General features: G+C 37.0%; 1 protein-coding gene across 2 annotated transcripts in view; it reads left to right on the top strand.

The window, feature by feature from the left end:
- Window positions 1–18,301, top strand: part of SLC37A1 (solute carrier family 37 member 1) — a 179,218-nt gene that overhangs the window by 83,752 nt on the left and 77,165 nt on the right. For both annotated transcript variants that reach the window (XM_043995792.1, XM_043995791.1), the window contains exons 5-8: window positions 3,155–3,233; window positions 7,578–7,713; window positions 9,397–9,473; window positions 13,860–14,026. In XM_043995792.1, the coding sequence (XP_043851727.1) occupies window positions 3,155–3,233; window positions 7,578–7,713; window positions 9,397–9,473; window positions 13,860–14,026 (459 nt within the window). The remainder of the gene's footprint in view (window positions 1–3,154; window positions 3,234–7,577; window positions 7,714–9,396; window positions 9,474–13,859; window positions 14,027–18,301) is intronic.

Here is an 18,301-nt window from a genome sequence, read left to right as displayed (position 1 = left end):
CAAATGATATGAACAGGCAGTTTTCAGACGAAGAAATCAAAGCTATCTATAGTCATATGGAAAAAATGCTCTAGTTCACCATTGATCAAAGAAATGAAAATTAGAACAACTCTGAGGTATCACCTCATACCTATCAGAATGGCAAATATAACAAAAAAAGAAAATATTAAATGTTAGAGGGGATGTGGGAAAACCAGGATGCTAAACCACTGTTGGTGGAGTTATGAAATGATCAGTCATTCTGGAGAACAATTTGGAACCATGCCCAAAGGACTATAAAACTGTGCATACCCTTTGATCCAGCAATACCACTGCTAGGTTTATATCCCAAAGACATCCCCAAAAAGAGAAAAGGACCTATTTGTACAAAAATATTTATAGCATCTCTTTTTGTGGTGGCTAAGAATTAGAAATCAAAGGAATGCCCATCAATTGGGGAAGAGCTAAACAAGCTATGGTATATGATTGTGTTGGAATATTATTGTATTATAAAAAACGACAAAGCAGAGTGGTTTCAGAAAGGCCTGGAGATATTTACATGAACTGATGTATAGTGAAGTGAGCAGAACCAGGAAAATATTGTGCACAGTAACAGCAATATTGTTCAATGAAGAACTGTGCATGACTTGACTCTTCTCAGCAAAAAACAAACAACAAGAACATTATGACTCCCCATATACAACCAGAAGGGCTCTTGGCAGTGGGTACCAGACTACCATATTATGACCACATGTTCACCTCACCCTGCATATTTGCAATGCCCTGCCTCCAATTCAACCATGAGCCTTGAGGTCAATTTATCCCCATTGTTGACTACACCAAATGTTAGGGGCAAGCCTGACTCTGGCACCCTGTTACTTCAGGTAAGATGTTGGGATTATATGAGGCACTTCTAAATCATTGAACAGTTTGAACTTAGTCCTAAAATAGCAAGGATATGAAACAAGCATATGGTAGTGCTAAGCTTCTGTAGACTCACCACCCTTTTCCTCCCCCATTTCCACAGTGAAATATATCGGAGCAGTACAGCAGAGTTTGGCGATTCCCATAGTCTTCTTCTTCTTCTTCTTCTTGCAATTAGCGTTAAGTGACTTGCCTAGGGTCACACAGCTAGTAAGTGTCAAGTGTCTGTGGCTGGATTTGAACTCAGGTCCTCCTGAATCCAGGGCCGGTGCTTTATCCACTGCACCACCTATCTGCCCTGATTCCCACAGTCTTCTGATATCCACTATGTTGGAAGGGCCTAGTCCTACATGGGTGGAACCTTTTATGCCCTTAGGTGACCAGGGAGCCATATCAATACAGCCAGAAGCCACAAGGAATCTGCTTCAAGAGAGAAATAGCTTAAGCCCTGTCCTATATCCAGGCCAATCAATTCTTGGTTTTGTCACCTTTTTCTAATCCAAATGGGGTGATGGGGTGGAGGATAAAGGAACCCTGGTAGATATTAGTCATATCACAGTTAGGGTGTCTGTCTTCCTGCAGCTACTGCAACATTTTCTATTTCTATCTTATGTAATTTTTGTCAATTTGATGTAAATGAGAAGAAATCTCGATGTCATTTTCATTTTCATTTCCCTTACTAGTGATTTGGAGTAACTTTTATGTGACTGTTAATAATCTGAATTTTTCTTCTGAAAACTTTTTACTATATTTTTTGTCTACTTGTTATAGCTCTTGTTCTTACTTATTTGTGCTATATAGATATATATGTATGTACATATATAGATATATATGTATGTCAGATTTTTATCAGAGATATTTGGTGCAAGATTTTTTCCTATTTAAATGAATTATTTAAACCACTCACATTAAAGTTTTGAATTTTTGACTTATATTTTCTTCCATTTGTTTATTTTATATCCATTTTTATCCTCTTTGTTTTTCAGGCCAGCATTTTATTTCTGGTATTAGCTTTGCTTACACTACTTCGATGAATATGTTTTTCTAAGGTTATCTCCCTTCCTGTTAATCTACCCCAAACTAAATTCCTTTAATTTATTTAAATAACTTCCCTTCCTTTCTTTTTTCTTCCTTCTTTCACTCTTTCCTGCCTCATTCCTCCCTCCCTCCCTCCCTTCTTTTTTCCTTCTTTTTTTCCTTTTGATCTTTCTCTTTCAAAAGGCCAACATAGGTGTTTTCAAGGGTGTTCTGGAGCTAGCTCATATAAGAGCCAATTGTTCATTTTTTTTTTTTACCTTTTATATTTATTTATTTTTTTTTTTTTTTTAGTGAGGCAATTGGAGCTAAGTGACTTGCCCAGGGTCACACAGCTAGTAAGTGTTAAGTGTCTAAGGCCGGATTTGAACTCAGGTACTCCTGACTCCAGGGCCGGTGCTCTATCCACTGCGCCACCTAGCTGCCCCCTTTTATATTTATTTTTAACATTCATTTTTTAAAATTTTGAGTTCTAAATTCTCTCCTTCCTACCCATCCCCCACCCAATGAGAAGGCAAGCAATATGATATCAGTTATACATGTCAAATAATAAAAAATGCATTTCCATATTATCCATGTTATAAAAACAAAAGGCAAGAAAGATAAAGAAAGTGGGGGGGGGAAAGTATGCTTCAATCTACACCCAGAGTTCAACAGTTCTCTCTCTGGAGGTGGATATAATTTTTCATCAAGGGTCCTTTAAAGTTGTCTTGGGTCATTATTTTGATCACAATAGCTAAGTCTTTTATAGTTGATCATTGTTACAATATTGCTATTACTGTGTACAATGTTCTCCTGGTTCTGCTCGCTGCTTTGTATCAGTTCATATGTCTTCCCAGATTTTTTTTTAACTACCCTATTTGTATCCATGTATATGTGTATGTTTATTTTTACATATATCTGTATATTATGTGGTGTATATATGTGTGTCAGTATATGTGTATATAATGTGTGTATGTGTATGTATGTATATATGAAACGATCATTTAAAATTGAGGCACAGGTATGAAAGTTCCAGATACATCAACTTTATCTTTCCTCACTAAGAAATCAGTCACATTTTCTATATTCACACTCATCCCTGACTCAAGAGTGTTACCCAGACTTTGATGAGGACAAATTTTTGCACCTTTTTTAAACCACTCTAAATCATCTTTTAATATGAAGATGGACACTAATAATGAACTTATCTCCTTGTTTTTGCACATATGTTTAGATAAAAAGAACTATCAGCAATTACTGGGAGCATTGGATTATTCATTTCTTTGTGCTTATGCAATTGGAATGTATTTAAGGTAAGTAACATTTAATTTGGTTTTTAAGAATCTTCTCTATATATGACTGACATATCTGTTAGATCTCATGGCTCTCATCTCTCTGTAGCCACAGCCTCTAGAGAAATAAAAGTATTCGACCACTTCATGCTGTATAGTAGGGACAGCTTTATTTACCACTGAGAGGCAAGAGCTATGCCTGCCCCACATCTAAGTTAACTCTGTTCAGACAACTTCATCCTCGAATGCATTCAAATGCCCTTTCTTTTGTTTCTATCCCAGGCAGAGGACAAATCCATTTTTGACACAGGAAAAATTTTTTAATGTAGTCTCTAGATAATCAAGGATTACTGCTTATCTATGTAGCTCTTAATAGTCTTTCACTGTAAATGGGCAGAGAAGATAAAAAGTGAATACTGCTTACTTGTCTCTTATTTTGTTTTGGTTTTTACCTGCTTTATACCCCCCCCCCAAAAAAACATTCCTCAGAGCTTTAAAAATTCTGTTTGCCTAATAGTTCCTATTCTCTCCTAACACTTTCTTATGCCTTTATAACAATATGATGTTAGGTAGTTTAAGTATCATTTCTATTTTACAGATGAGGAAACTAAAGTTTTGAAAGGTTAAATGATTCACTCTTTTTTTTTTTTTAAGTGAGGCAATTGGGGTTAAGTGACTTGCCCAGGGTCACACAGCCAGTAAGTGTTAAGTGTCCGAGGCCGGATTTGAACTCAGGTACTCCTGACTCCAGGGCCGGTGCTCTATCCACTGCGCCACCTAGCTGCCCCAAATGATTCACTCTTGAAACAGTAAGGTGGGGAGCCAGCATTTAAATCCAGGTCCCCTGATTCTAAGTCTATCATCTTTAAATGAATGACTCCATCCTATTTAGATATGGGCAATTGACAAAATATAATAGAGAAAGCATTCAGCATGCTATATCAATGACTAATCTTTCAGAAAATCATCAAACTATACACAGTGTAGATTGGCAGCACCTTGGAACTCATCTAGTCTAATTTCATCATTTGATAGATGAAATTAATGAGTTCCAAAGAAGGTGTACAAACCTTAGCCCTGGAAACACCAAGAAGGTAATATTCAGAGCTTGAGAGCTCAACTTTGAAAATGTTGAGTATCAAAAGATATTAAGTCACTATCAACTTATAGAAGGTAAGAGTTGAATCAACCAATCAATTAATTAATAAACATTAATTAATCACCTATTTGCCAGGCATCATGTTTTGTGCTGGGGATACTAAGACAAAAGAAAAATATTCCTTGCCCTCAAGTAGCTTACATAAAGTTGTAAGCAAAACACGTATAAAGCAGAAACACCTAGTTTCTTGGTGAAAACAGTGGAGAAAAAAAACAGATCAGAAAAGACTGAACAAAGAAGGTTACAAGTGAGCTTAGGGGTTTTTTTTGTTTGTTTATTCAGAATTTTATTTTTCCCCAATTACATGTAAAAACAATTTTTAACATCCATTTTTAAAACTTTGTGTTCCAAATTTTCTTTTTTCCTTCCTCCCCATTCCCCCTTTAAGAAGGCAAGCAATTCAATATAAGTTATACATGTGTAGTCATGCAAAACATTTCCATATTAGTCAGGTTGCAAAAGGAAACAGACAAAAAAACTCAAAAAAAATAAAGTTTAAAAAATTGTGTTTCAACATATATTCAGACACCATCAGCTCTTTCTCTGGGGATGGATAGCTTTTTTCATCATAAGTCCTTCAGTATTGTCTTGGATCATTGTATTGCTGAGAATAGCAAAGAGTGAGCTTAGTTTTAAAGGAAATCAGGGTTCCATGAGAAGGAGGTGAAGAGGGAGAGTATTTCAGGTATGGGCGACTGCCAGTCTAAATACATGGAGATGAGAGATGTTGTGTCATGTGTGAGGAACAGCAAGAAGAACATTATGCCTAGATCATAGAGTGGAGGGGAGTAATGGGCAAGAGAATGGGGCCAGATTGTAAAGGCAATAGAGATCTGCTGGAATTTATTGAGTAGGGAAATGACATGCTCAGAACATAGCTTTAATAAAATCATTTTGTCAGCCGGGCACAGGATGGTTTGGCTGGGGGAGAAACTTGAGGCAGGAAAATCAATTAAGAAAGAAGTTGTGTCAAGTTGTGTGAGAAGAAATGAGGGGGTGAACCAGGCTAGTAGCACAGCAAGTGGAGAAAAAGTGAATTATGTGAGAGATATTGTGGAGATAGAAACAAAATTTCACAACTGATTCAATATGAAAGATAAGAAAGTGTGAGGAGTCCAGGATCATACTGATGTTCAAAGGGTTCTTACCCTGGACAGAAATATGAAAGTTGGGAAGAAAGGAGGGTTTGAGGAAAAAAATAATAAGTATAGTTTTCAATATTTTGAATTTGAAATACCTTTGGAACATCCAGAATCACATGTATAATAAGCAGAAGGTGATTCAAGGGGTTTCTGTCAGGTATTTGAAAATATTACTTATATTTTTAACATCTTAAATATATTTTTTTAAAACTTTGGAGGGGAAAAATGTTCTCTCAATTTTTCTAGTAATTCCAGGCTGCTCTACCATGAGACCAGGAATACCCAGGTTTACAGAGTGTTTGTCCAAGTGCTGACCTTTAGTTTGAAAAGCAATTGGAAGTAGACAGGTATGAGACCTTTAAAAACACCTTTAGAAATTAGGAAGCAGTAATGAGAGGATTTAAGCAGATACAACATCAGGTGGGGGAATTAGTTGCTAGAAAAATATTTCAACTTAAATCCTGAAGTTTTTAACTTCTGAGCTCTAAGATATGTGAATCAACAAAGCAAGCTTTAAATATCTAGAAGGTTCTTTCTTCGGATTGTATGTATACATCAGCATCATCTTTCCTTGAACATTAGAAGCTATTTCTTCCTCAGAGACTTCAATTCCACCCAATACAGGAAGAGCTTCATACCTATTGTATAACACCAAATGCCTAGGGGCTTTTTCTTTTCCCCTTCCCTCTTGGTTTCATACTTTTATTTCTATTCTCCAACTTCCTGAAACAGATTAGCAGTGCTGCCTCTTCACATTTTTTCTCTTTTTTGTGTTCTCCTCCAATTTCACTACTTCCTATATTATTTTTACTTTCTCCTCATGTTGGGATGACAACCTGCACTTACTATATATATGTGCATACGTGCACACACACACACACACACACACACACATGCAAATATAACTCTCTTTCACCTGTTTGGCCCTGATTTTTCATCCCAAATATGGAGATTTTTGGACTAGAACCCTTCTAACCAAATTCTATATATTAACCAAATGCTTCTGGGGGAAAAAAAAATTTGGTACTAAACTTAGTATGAAGTTTTAAAATTTTTTTTTTTCTGTCTCAATTCTGAAATGGGCCAAGTACCAAATTCAAAGTAGATTTCTCTTACTTTATGAACTCAGAAAAAAACAATCTATTTGATACACTTTTCATTAGATTTAGAGATTAAAGAAAGGATTGGAATTCTAAGTCATCCACAATGGAACAGAGAACTACACTGCTTTTCCTAGATAGATCTCTTAATCCTTCTTTTGTCTGCATTGAACAGAAGGACTTAAAAAGCTTTTGGTTTTTGAAAAGGCTCAAACATCTTTGATTAGCTTTTCAGCTTTCAGGATGGAACATAAGGTGATAATTTATTCAGTAAGTAATTTAGGATGCTTTAGTATTCCTTAAGGTTTTCCTTGTTACTCTGTAGCACATTTGGTAAACACTAATTAGAGTAAATTGAAGGGAGTTAGTTCCCTGGAAAATATATATATATATATATATATAGTGTTGTGTTTCAATATTATTTCATGATCGTTCAGTTGTTGTTTGTTTGGTTTGGTTTGGTGAAGCACTTGGGGTTAAGTGACTTACCCAGGGTCACATAGCTAGTAAGTGTTAAGTGTCTGAGGTGGTCAGATTTAAACTCAGGTCTTCCTGACTCCAGGGCCAGTGTTCTATCCACTGCACCACCTCGCTGCCCCTCATTCAGTTCTGATAGTTTTTATTTTAAAATGTCCATGTGTTATATACTATTGACATTGAAAGATTACCTACTGTCAAGATACCTGTTTTATTTACTAATTAATAAACACTATTCATGAGATTTAGTATTTATAATTAATTCTTTTTGATAAAGGAATTAGCTCATAGCTCTCATTTTCTGGTTAATAAATGTTTTATAGGAAAAATTATGATTCGCACTCTTCTTAGAATTTCTTAATTGCTTCTGTTTGTCAAAGATCAACTAACAGCATAAAAATATTCTGAAAGTAATTGTTTAATTGATGACTTACCTTACGAGTGTGCTTGTTTTCCTGCCCTCTGTTTCCTCACCTCTCTTATTCAGTGGCATAATAGGGGAACGCCTGCCAATTAGATATTACCTAACATTTGGAATGTTTGCCAGTGGAGCCTTTACAGCCCTTTTTGGCTTGGGTTATTTCTACAATATTCACAATTTGGGTTTCTACGTCATAACTCAGGTAAGTACTTGAGCTTAAAGCTTACTAAATAGATTACACACATATGAGTCACTAAGAAACTTATCTCTAAATCTCTAATCCTATGAACCTTATTACATACACATTAATTTATCTGTGTCTGAATGTATGTATAATGCATTTATCCTAAGTTCATAGGTCATCTACTTAAAATCAGCAGAAGAAATTATCAAAGTGTCCTATCTGTGATATGCCGTATGGTCCTTTTTGTTGTTTTCGGTTCCAACTTTTTGAGTAGGTGTTAAGGGCTAAAATTCTAGCTAGTCTGTCTAAAATATCTAATGAGTGGTCACCAATAAATTATAAGCTTTAGCAAGAGTTAGACTTTTAAGCATTTGTTAAGGAGAATAAGAATTTGGTAAAGAGAGAGAGAAAGGCCTAGATTCCTATCTATTAAAGGGAGAGCGCATTTCTAGCTCCCCACTCCACCAGCGTCCTCAGGAAAGAGAGTGAGACCGAGCACCAGTCTCTTCCTTCCTCCTCCCACTAGCCGGTGTCACTTCCTGACGCCAAAGAAGAGACTCCTGGTCTTGCCCTCAAAGACCTTCGCTTCATGGGCGGAACTCTTCTACAGTAAGTCTCCAGCAGGTGGCGTCATTCCAATTGTTACATAGGGAAGGTGATTGCTTTGTAAAACCAAACCTATTGTAGGATTTGCAACTTTAAAAAGTTCAAAAATCACAGCTCTAATGTGAAATAATCATATACTTTTTTTTCTTGGTGGGGCAGTGAGGGTTAAGTGATTTTCCCAGGGTCACACAGCTAGTGTCAAGTGTCTGAGGCTGGATTTGAACTCAGGTCCTCTTGAATCCAGGGCCAGTGCTTTATCCACTCTGCCACCTAGATGCCCCCTAATCATATACTTTTTGAGAATTTTTATGTTTAAGCATCCACTAATCTAGAGCCTTTTTATTAAATAATGGAACCAAATTTATGGTGTTGTATAAAGCAAGATGTGTCCCTGCCCTAAAAGTGACTGTATTCTAAAACTGCTGGTGATATTGACATTAACTTCTCAGATTGTTCTATAGTCAGAAAAGCCCAACAGATGTGAATGTTTTGGGGACAGCAGTACACTGGAAAAGACTCACCTAGTATGGGTTCTGGACATCCTAGAAAGAAGAAACAGTTTTGATAGCATTTTAATCTTGATAACAAAAAGGACCTGATCAAATTCTGCTCTCCTAGTGAGAGCAGATGTTTCTAACATTTTTTTTCTTTTCTTTTTTTTTTTGTGGGGCAATGAGTGTTAAGTGACTTGCCCAGGGTCACACAGCTAGTAAGTGTCAAGTGTCTGAGGCTGGATTTGAACTCAGGTCCTTCTGAATCCAGAGCTAGCACCACCTAGCCGCCCTTAATTTAACATAAATAATCATTTGCTAAGCTCATTTGACAATAAACTTACTAAAATTACTAAAAAAAAAAAAAAACCAACTTACTAGAAAGTAAGCCCAGGGTCCTTTTCAAAAGCTAAGAAAGGTTGTCTAAATTTTCAAATTCAGTGATGGTACCTCAGTGACCAATTAGAATTTTATAAAAGATGCAGTTGAAATCGTCTTCTCCCATACTACACACATGTGCAAGCTATACCCCATGCCCACATTTAAGAAAGATAGATAATGATAACCTTATGATAAATCATTTTCTTCTTTTTTTTTTTTCCAGATAGCAAATGGATTGGTGCAAACCACTGGCTGGCCCAGTGTGGTGACATGCATTGGCAACTGGTTTGGAAAAGGAAGGTAGTAGAAATAAATGGCATTTTATTTCTTAAATTCAAATCAAGCAAATATTTACCAAATTCCTACTCTGTGTAAAACAGTGTGCTAAGTTCTTGGGATACAAAAACAAAACCAAAAATACTCCCTGCTCTCAAGGGGCTTTCTACTGAGGAGACAAAAAATATATATAGATGTCAATATGTAGATATAGATAGAAAGATAGAATAATAAGAAGGAGGAGAGAGAAGGGGAAATGAAAGAAGGGGAGTGTGATGGAGACCAAAGTGCTGTAAGAGAGTTTGAGAGAGCCGCCAGGGAGATATCAGGAAAAATTTCACAGACAAGGTGCAATCTGAATTGAAACTTTAAGGGCACTCTGTGTATAACACTATCTAACCAAACCCATCCAAAGACCAATATGAATTGGGGTCCTGAACTGGGTAGGGAGCCACAGGATTTAATTGAATAGAGAGAACCAGGGTCAAACCTACACTTTAAGGAGATCAATTTAATAGGTGAAAGGAAAATAGATTGCAGCAGGGAGAGACTTGAGACAGGAAGAGCAATAAGCAGGCTATTGCAACAGTTCAGGCATTAAGATCTGTACCAGCATTGTAGAAGTATCAGAGCGGGGTGGGGTATACAAGACATGTTAATAATTTAATCCATGGGAACTGATAAAATTACTAAAGAAGGGGAGAGGAAAAGGAAGTAGAGGCACTGGTTTTAGATAGCTTTCTCAAGGAGGCTAGCCAGGGAGAAAAGAAGAGATATAGGATGATATTTAGTGGACATGGACAGAAAAGGTGAGGATTTTTTGAGGATGGAGAGACATGGGTATGTTTATAGGTAGTAGGGAAGAAACCATTAGACAGGGGAGAGATTGAAAATTACTCTGAGTAGGAATGATAGAGGGGGCATTCTGCTTGAGAAGATGGATGGAATGGGATTGTTTGGAGATGTGGGTTAGACTTGGCAAGGAGAAGGGCTACCTCTTCATGTGAGACAGTGGTGAAGGAGGAGACAGTTGGGAAGTCATCTAAGTGATGTGACATCTGAGTGGTAGATGAGAAGAGAGGAGATATCAGAAAATAGCCTCAACTTTTTCAGTTAAATATGAGGTGAGTTTCTCAGTTGAAAGGGCAGGGAGAGGGGAGCCATGGGACATTTGCCAAAGGAAGAAAAAAGATTTGGAAGAGGTGCTGTGGTGAATGGGAGTTAATTAGGGAGTTCTAAAAAGATTTCCTTGAAGCAAAGAGAACCCAATTAAGTGTTATGTGATATAAATTTGTAGTGTACACAATCAGCATGGTTTTGTGATCTTTTTTCTAGCTTCATTCAGCAGTATATTGGGTAGGAGCAAAGGCAGCAAATGGTGGGAGTAAATCAACACTGAGGAACAGCAGCACAAAACTGACAATACCATAAGGGGCCAAGGGATGTGAGAGAAGAGGACAGTGTAGAATTGAACTGGTTCACTAAGGAATTAAGATAAGAGAAGAGAGAGTAGCCACTGTTGGGGTAACATCATAGGACAGGACTGTGAGGTATCTATTTCTCCATGCAACTTATGTAACTTTTGCTTTCAGTACTACATGTTTAGTATTAATATAATTTATTTTCTGTTGTACCTTTCAACATAATGTAGTTTCCTTGTTTATGTCTTAATCAAGTCTATTTTTGTGTTGATTTTTGTGAGTATATCAGTGCTACTCTTATTTTTTTGAGTTCAGCAGAAGCAAATAGATTTTTCCTCTAGCCTCTTATTTTAAATGTGTCAATGTTTATGATACTAGTGTTTCTTATAAACAACATATTGTCAGACTTTGCTTTATAATCTATTCTGCTATACATTTCTATTTTATGGGAGAACTCATCCCATTCACTTCATAATCCTAATTTTTAATTGTTTTTTTTTTCCTTCATCCTATTTTTTTTTTGTGAAGTAATTGGGGTTAAGTGACTTGCCCAGGGTCACACAGCTAGTAAGTGTCAAGTGTCTGAGGTCAGATTTGAACTCAGGTACTCCTAAATCCAGGGCTGGTGCTTTATCCACTGCGCCACCTAGCTTCCCCCCCCCCCCCATTTTCTTATATTTTCCCCTTTCCTACACAAAAATGGTGGCAGTATCAGAAGAGAGATGGGGAAGTATTTGAGAAATGTTGCAAAGATGAAATCAACAGGCATCAGCAACAGATTGGATATGGGAGAAGAGATGAAAGATAGTTAGAAGTAGGTTACAATTAACCTAGGCTGCAGGCCTGGGGGACTGAAAAGATGATGTTATCCCCAACAGTATTAGGGAAGTTTGGAAAAGGGGAGGGTTTTGAGGGAAAGATCATGAGTTTACTTTTGGACATGTTGATTTTACCATGTTCATAGGAGATCTGATTCAAGATGTTTAAGTCACGTATCATTCACCTCCTCCTGAACTCTTCCTTCTTGTTTGCATATTCTTCTACTTGGGTACCCTGATTATTGAAGATAATCCCCCCACACACACTTCCTGTCACTTTTTTAGCTTAGTATATTCCTTCCCCCACCCCTGCTTCCTTTCTTCTATTATGATCATAAAATTATAACAAAACCGTTTACAGGCTCTCTGTTTTATTTGGCTTTCTCTATAACCCGTGATGATTTTAGAGTTCTGATGGGATACCTCTATCAGTTCGCTCCACTGGAATATAAACATTTCATCCTTGTTTATTTGTTGATAATTACTCACTCATATTTACCTGTTTATGTCACTTCTTTTTTGTGTGGGGGGCAATGGGGGTTAAGTGACTTGCCCAGGGTCACACAGCTAGTCAAGTGTCTGAGGCCGGATTTTCACTCAGGTCTTCCTCAATCCAGGTCCAGTGCTTTATCCACTGTTCCACCTAGCTGCCCCTTATGTCACTCCTGATCATTTTGTATTTCAAGATTTCTGCTCATCTCTGTTCTTTTCATCAGGAATGCTTGAAAGTCCTCTGTTACCTTGAAGATCCATTTTTTTTTCCACCTGTAGGATTATATTCAGTTTTACTGGGCAAATTATTATTGGTTGTGAGCCTGTATCTTTTGGCTTTTGGAATATTATATTTCATATTTTCCACTCCTATTTATTATGGCTGCTAAATTTTGTGTGATCCTGACTGTGGTTCCTCTGTACTTGAATACTTTTATTTTTTTGGCTCTTAAAGTATTTTTCTTTACTTGTAAGCTCAGAATTTTAATATGATATTCCTGGAAATTTTCATTTTGGAGTTTTGTTTCAGATAGTAACCTGTGGGTTCTTTCTCTTTTCACTTTTCCTTCTGTGCATTAGAGATGTAGACAGTTTTCTTTTATAATTTCTTGAATCATAATGTCTAGAGGTTTGGTTTTTTTTGTCTTAACCTTTAGGTAGTCCAATGATTCTAAAATGAGCTCTCCCTGATTCAGTGCTATCTTTTTGGTTAATTCCTATTTATCCCATATATATCTTATTTGTATATATTTCTTTGTTTGTTGTAAAATTGGGAGTTTGATTGGGAGTTCCTTGAAAGTTGGGGCTGTCTTTTGCTTCTTTTTGAATACCCATGGCTTACCACAGTTCCTAGCACATAGCAGGTGCTAAATGTTTATTGATGAATTAATTGCCACTTCCTTTTGTCTTCTAGCTTCATTTGTAGTGAGAATGTAAATATTTATATGATTCAGTTCCTCTAGGAGCACCCTCTGTCCCTACTTCCCAGCACTCTGCTTCTATTCCTGCAGAAGCTGAAGGGGGTTACACAAGATTAGGGGCCATCTTGTCTTTTTGTTTTCTATGTTGCAAAGGCCAAAGAATCCATCATCTAGTTATAGTGATCACCACAAGCCTCCTGGGAATTTCAATATGTATTTCTTTCTTTTTTTAATTAATAAAGTATTTTATTTTTTTTCCTGTTACACGTAAAGATAGTTCTCAACTTTTGTTTATACAAGCTTTCCAATTTCAGATTTTTCTCCCTCCCCCCTCCCCTAGACAGCAGGCAATCTGATAAAGGTTATATATATACCAATATGCATTTCTTAACAGAAGCCTTAATTTATATTCATATCTCCATGAAAACATTTTAGCCAGCATTTCTTTACCTTGGCTAGTATATAAATATTATACATGTGTATATATATATATATGCACACACCTACATACATACATACATACATATTTCCATTCAACAGTAGCTTTTTTCAGTCCTAAGAAACCTACATTGTTGCTTAGGTACTCTTTATACTTGTATGTTTTGTGAAATTTAATGAATAATTTTTCTTTAGAAAACACACATAAAAACCACATCTTGCAAAAATTGATGCATGTACTTTTAATGTATTAAGTTGTTGGGGTTTTTTTTAAGCAAAGCAATAACCATCTTGCTTTTTTATTTTTTTCTTCTCTTTCAGGAGAGGCTTAATTATGGGCATTTGGAATTCTCACACCTCTGTGGGGAATATATTAGGATCTTTGATTGCTGGTTATTGGGTGTCTACCTGTTGGGGACTATCTTTTGTAGTACCTGGTATCATCATTGCTTCAATGGGGACAGTGTGTTTTCTCTTTCTTATTGAACGTAAGTATAGAGTTCCATGAAATATAAATTGTCCAGGGAAGAACTTTATAAGTCTAGTCATTGTTTAATTTCACCACTAAGATCTCCTTTGATAGCTTTTTATCCAGGTCATGCCCATTAACCACTGGTCTCCCCCAAGTCTCTGTCGTGAATCCTCTTCTCTTCTTTCTCTATGCTTGTATCTCTTGGCTATATCCCTCATTAGTTACCATGGCTTCAAGTATCATTTCTATGCAGATGATTTCTACATCCCTTACTTCTCTTCTATGCTAAAGTTCAGTATCATCAATTGCCTTATAGACCTCTTGAACTATATGTCCCATTGTATCTCTATCATAGGTTCTTTTTTTTAGTGAGGCAATTGGGGTTAAGTGACTTGCCCAGGGTCACACAGCTAGTACGCATTAAGTGTCTGAGGCCGGATTTGAACTCAGGTACTCCTGAATCCAGGGCTGGTTCTCTATCCACTGCACCACCTAGCTGCCCCTGTCCCATTGTATCTCAATCTTTTTTTTTTTTTTTCGGGGCAATGGGGTTAAGTGACTTGCCCAGGGTCACACAACTAGTAAGTGTCAAGTGTCTGAGGCTGGATTTGAACTCAGGAACTCCTGAATCCAGGGCCGGTGCTTTATCCACTGCACCACCTAGCCGCCCCTAAAATTATTCTTTTTGTTTGTTTGTTTGTTTTTTTGTTTTGTGAGGCAATTGGGATTAAGTGACTTGCCCAGGGTCACACAGCTAGTAAGTGTTAAGTGTCTGAGGCCGGATTTGAACTCAGGTCCTCCTGACTCCAGGGCCGGTGCTCTATCCACTGCGCCATCTAGCTGCCCCATATCTCAATCTTAATATGGCTAAAACAGAAGTTATCTTTTCGCCAAAATCCTTCCCTCTTCTGAACTTCCCTATTAGTGTCAAGGGTATCACTATTCTCACATTCACTCACACTGGCAACCTGAGTATCATTCTCAACTACTCACTCTCACTCCTCCCATGGAGCCAAGACCTTTCATTTTTGCCTTCACAATCTCTTTCTTATATATCCCCTTTTCTTCACTCACACAGCCACCATGCTCATTACCTAATGCTTGAACTTTTGCAGTAACCTTCTGGTTCATCTCCTGCCTCAACCCTTCCCACTCTATCCTTCACTCAGCTACCAAAGTGAACTTCTTAAACCACAAAGCTGACTATGTCACTCCCCTGCAAAATAATCTCATTTGACTCCTTATTACTGCCAAGATCCAATATAAAATCCTCAGTTTGACTTTGAAGTCTTCATAAAGAACTTTATGAAATCTGGCCCCTTCTGATCTTTTCGGTCTTCTTACACACATAATTCCACTTCACATACTCTAAGGTGCTTAAACACAACGCTTCATTTCCTGACTGCATTTTCACTGGCTCTCTCTTTGCTTCCCCACAATGTTATCTTTCCTCACCTCCACCTTCTGGCTTCCATGGCTACCTTCAAGACTCAGATCTGAGATCTCAACTTCTGCAAGAGGCCTCTCCTCTTGCCTCCCTCCCCCTTCCTTCTGGGATTACAGCAATTTCTCATTAGTACAAATAATGTAATCACATTATTCAAATTCACACTGCATATTACCATTGGGCTGGAACCAATTACCATATTTTACATAATGATACCTTTGAATAGTATGAATCTGAATATTTTTGACTACTACAGGAGATTCAGTATTTGTACTAATTGGAACCTAGATGTTTTTCCAATTTATACTTTATATATCTTGTATGTACATAGTTGTTTGCATGTAGTCTCTCCCATTAAATGATTAGTTCATTGAGGGCAAGGATTGTGTTCTTGCCTTTCTTTGTCTAGTCAACAGTTCACCCAGTGCCTACCTTAAATAATAAATTCTAATAATAATAAATGTTCGTTGATTGATGGGTTTTCATAGCCTTATACACTTAGAGCATATTGTAACCTTGTTATTTCTCCTCTACTTTTTTTGGGGGGAGGGGCCAATGGGGATTAAGAGACTTGCCCAGGGTCACACAGCTAGTAAGTGTCAAATGTCTGAACCCGGATTTAAACTCAGGTCCTCCTGAATCCAGGGCTGGTGCTTTATCCACTGTGCCACCTAACTTCCCCTCCCCCTTCTACTTCTATTGGGCAAATTTTTCCTTATCTACTTACAGACTTCCCAAATTATCCTCCAAAAGCAAGTGGAAACATTGAACAGATGAGTGATAGAGCTTTAATAGGTGTCATTATACTTGAATATGAGAAAAATAACCAGAAAGGATGAATAGATGCAAATTTGTTTTCATCCCTCTGAATCCTCTGAATCACCTGAATCATCCCTAGTCTTTGGTTTCTCCCTTTTTGATCATCTTCAGCCCATCATCTGGCAGGCAACTCTAAGGAAACATGATGGACATTAAGTCTTACCAAATTTTCATTGTTCTCAGCACACTGAAGTTGCTTACTGTTTTCATAAAATCATTAAGGGTAGCCAAACATTCCTTAACTATGTGGTGATCACTAGGGTGGCCTTCCAGCTTCCCCTTCTTGCCCACAGGGGCATCCTGTCCTTATATTCTGCCCTTTCCAACCCCCAGGTGTACAGCATTTTTCACATGTAGTGAACCTCCCATTTTTCTGGTAGTCTTGCTGCTAAGTGAAGATATTATCCACCTACCTCTTTTCTAAGAAGATGAACAGTGTCATATGCTTAAAACTTGGGGCATACCAGATGATCTGATCATAAACTATTAGAGGTCAGGGACTGACCTCTTGCTAAAAAGAGTAGATATTGACTTGGTGTTTTATCTTCAATCAAACACAATTTTACTATTTGTGTTCCCCTCAGTACTTCAAATCTTTTTCGCTTTTTGTTTGTTTGTACCCATGATTTCACTGGCATATGGAACTTCCAGTGAGGAAATTCTCTCTACCAATGCATATCAACATTTATTTTGTAATTTATAGTCTTGGGGTGTTGACTGGGAGACTGAGGGGTTAGGTGACCAATATCCCACAGCTAACATGTGTCTGAATTAGGACTGGAGCCTGACTATAAAGTGGGCTTTCTATTCACTATATCATACTGCTTCTCACCTTGGAAATGAGCTTAATAACAGTAGAAACTTAATAGCTATTTGTAGTATTTTTAATTATATGTATGTGAAATACAAATAATTAACAATAAAAATAAGAAAACTTAGGAAAGTTTACCTCTTTCTCCCACTCTGAAATTTCAGAAGATCAACCTGACTCCATGCTAATATTCATGAGTGTGGGAATACACATACAAACACATTTGTAATTCCATAATACTGCCAAGAGATGTGGTTAACATATGTTAATAGAATGAGAGTGTAATGGGTTTTTTTTTGTTTTTTGTTTTTTTGCGGGGCAAGTGGGGTTAAGTGACTTGCCCAGGGTCACACAGCTAGTATGTCTTAAGTGTCTGAGGCCGGATTTGAACTCAGGTCCTCCTGAATTCAGGGCCGGTGCTCTATCCTCTGCGCCACCTAGCTGCCCCGAGAGTGTAATGTTTTAATTACCATTGGTGAAAATTCAACTCGTCATTTATTTGGTTCTTTGATATTGCTCAAAACAATAATATTAAATGCTGTTAGCTCCTTACTGACTTCTGCAAATGAGAATGATCCAGAATAAAAATTATCCATTGACACTTAACATTAATTCAGTGGGAACTTTGGGACCATGTCTACCAGTTTCTCATATGTCTTATAAATTATATCATGTCTTTCACATGTCCTTTTGATCCCCATACTTTTTTTCCTAAAATCAAACCAACCATTCTCTGATTTTCATTACTTATTTTATATCATTCATAAAAATGAAGTTTTCTTCATGCTATCACTCCAACCTTTTCTGTATAGAGGACATGGAATAGATGTTCAAGTTTAGAGATTATAGATAAACCCTGTTTTGTGGGCATAAGCTGTATTTCCAGTATCTACACTTCTTTTCTTATATTAAAGCCCTTAAGTCTTTCATCATGAATTCAAGCAGGCTTTATAAAAGATTCTCAAAGAGCAGAATAAAGTTGGCTCTCTCTACAATATTTTGTTACTGTTACCACCTCTATTCTGATAGCATTTTAACTAAGCATTAATTAAAACAATTGTGCAGTAATGAATTGTCCTTTGAAGGTCAAATTGCAAGTTAGGGGTCACAAGTAAAAATCATTCCCCTCACTTATTCCTTTGTTTAGTAATCTTTCATGGTATTTCAGAAGAAGTGAAATATATTTCTAATTAAACTGACAAATGAAACTTGTG

This window comes from Dromiciops gliroides, chromosome 3 (genome assembly GCF_019393635.1).
Source record: "Dromiciops gliroides isolate mDroGli1 chromosome 3, mDroGli1.pri, whole genome shotgun sequence".
In the NCBI taxonomy this organism is placed as follows: domain Eukaryota; kingdom Metazoa; phylum Chordata; class Mammalia; order Microbiotheria; family Microbiotheriidae; genus Dromiciops; species Dromiciops gliroides.
This window is presented reverse-complemented; position numbering and strand designations above follow the sequence as displayed.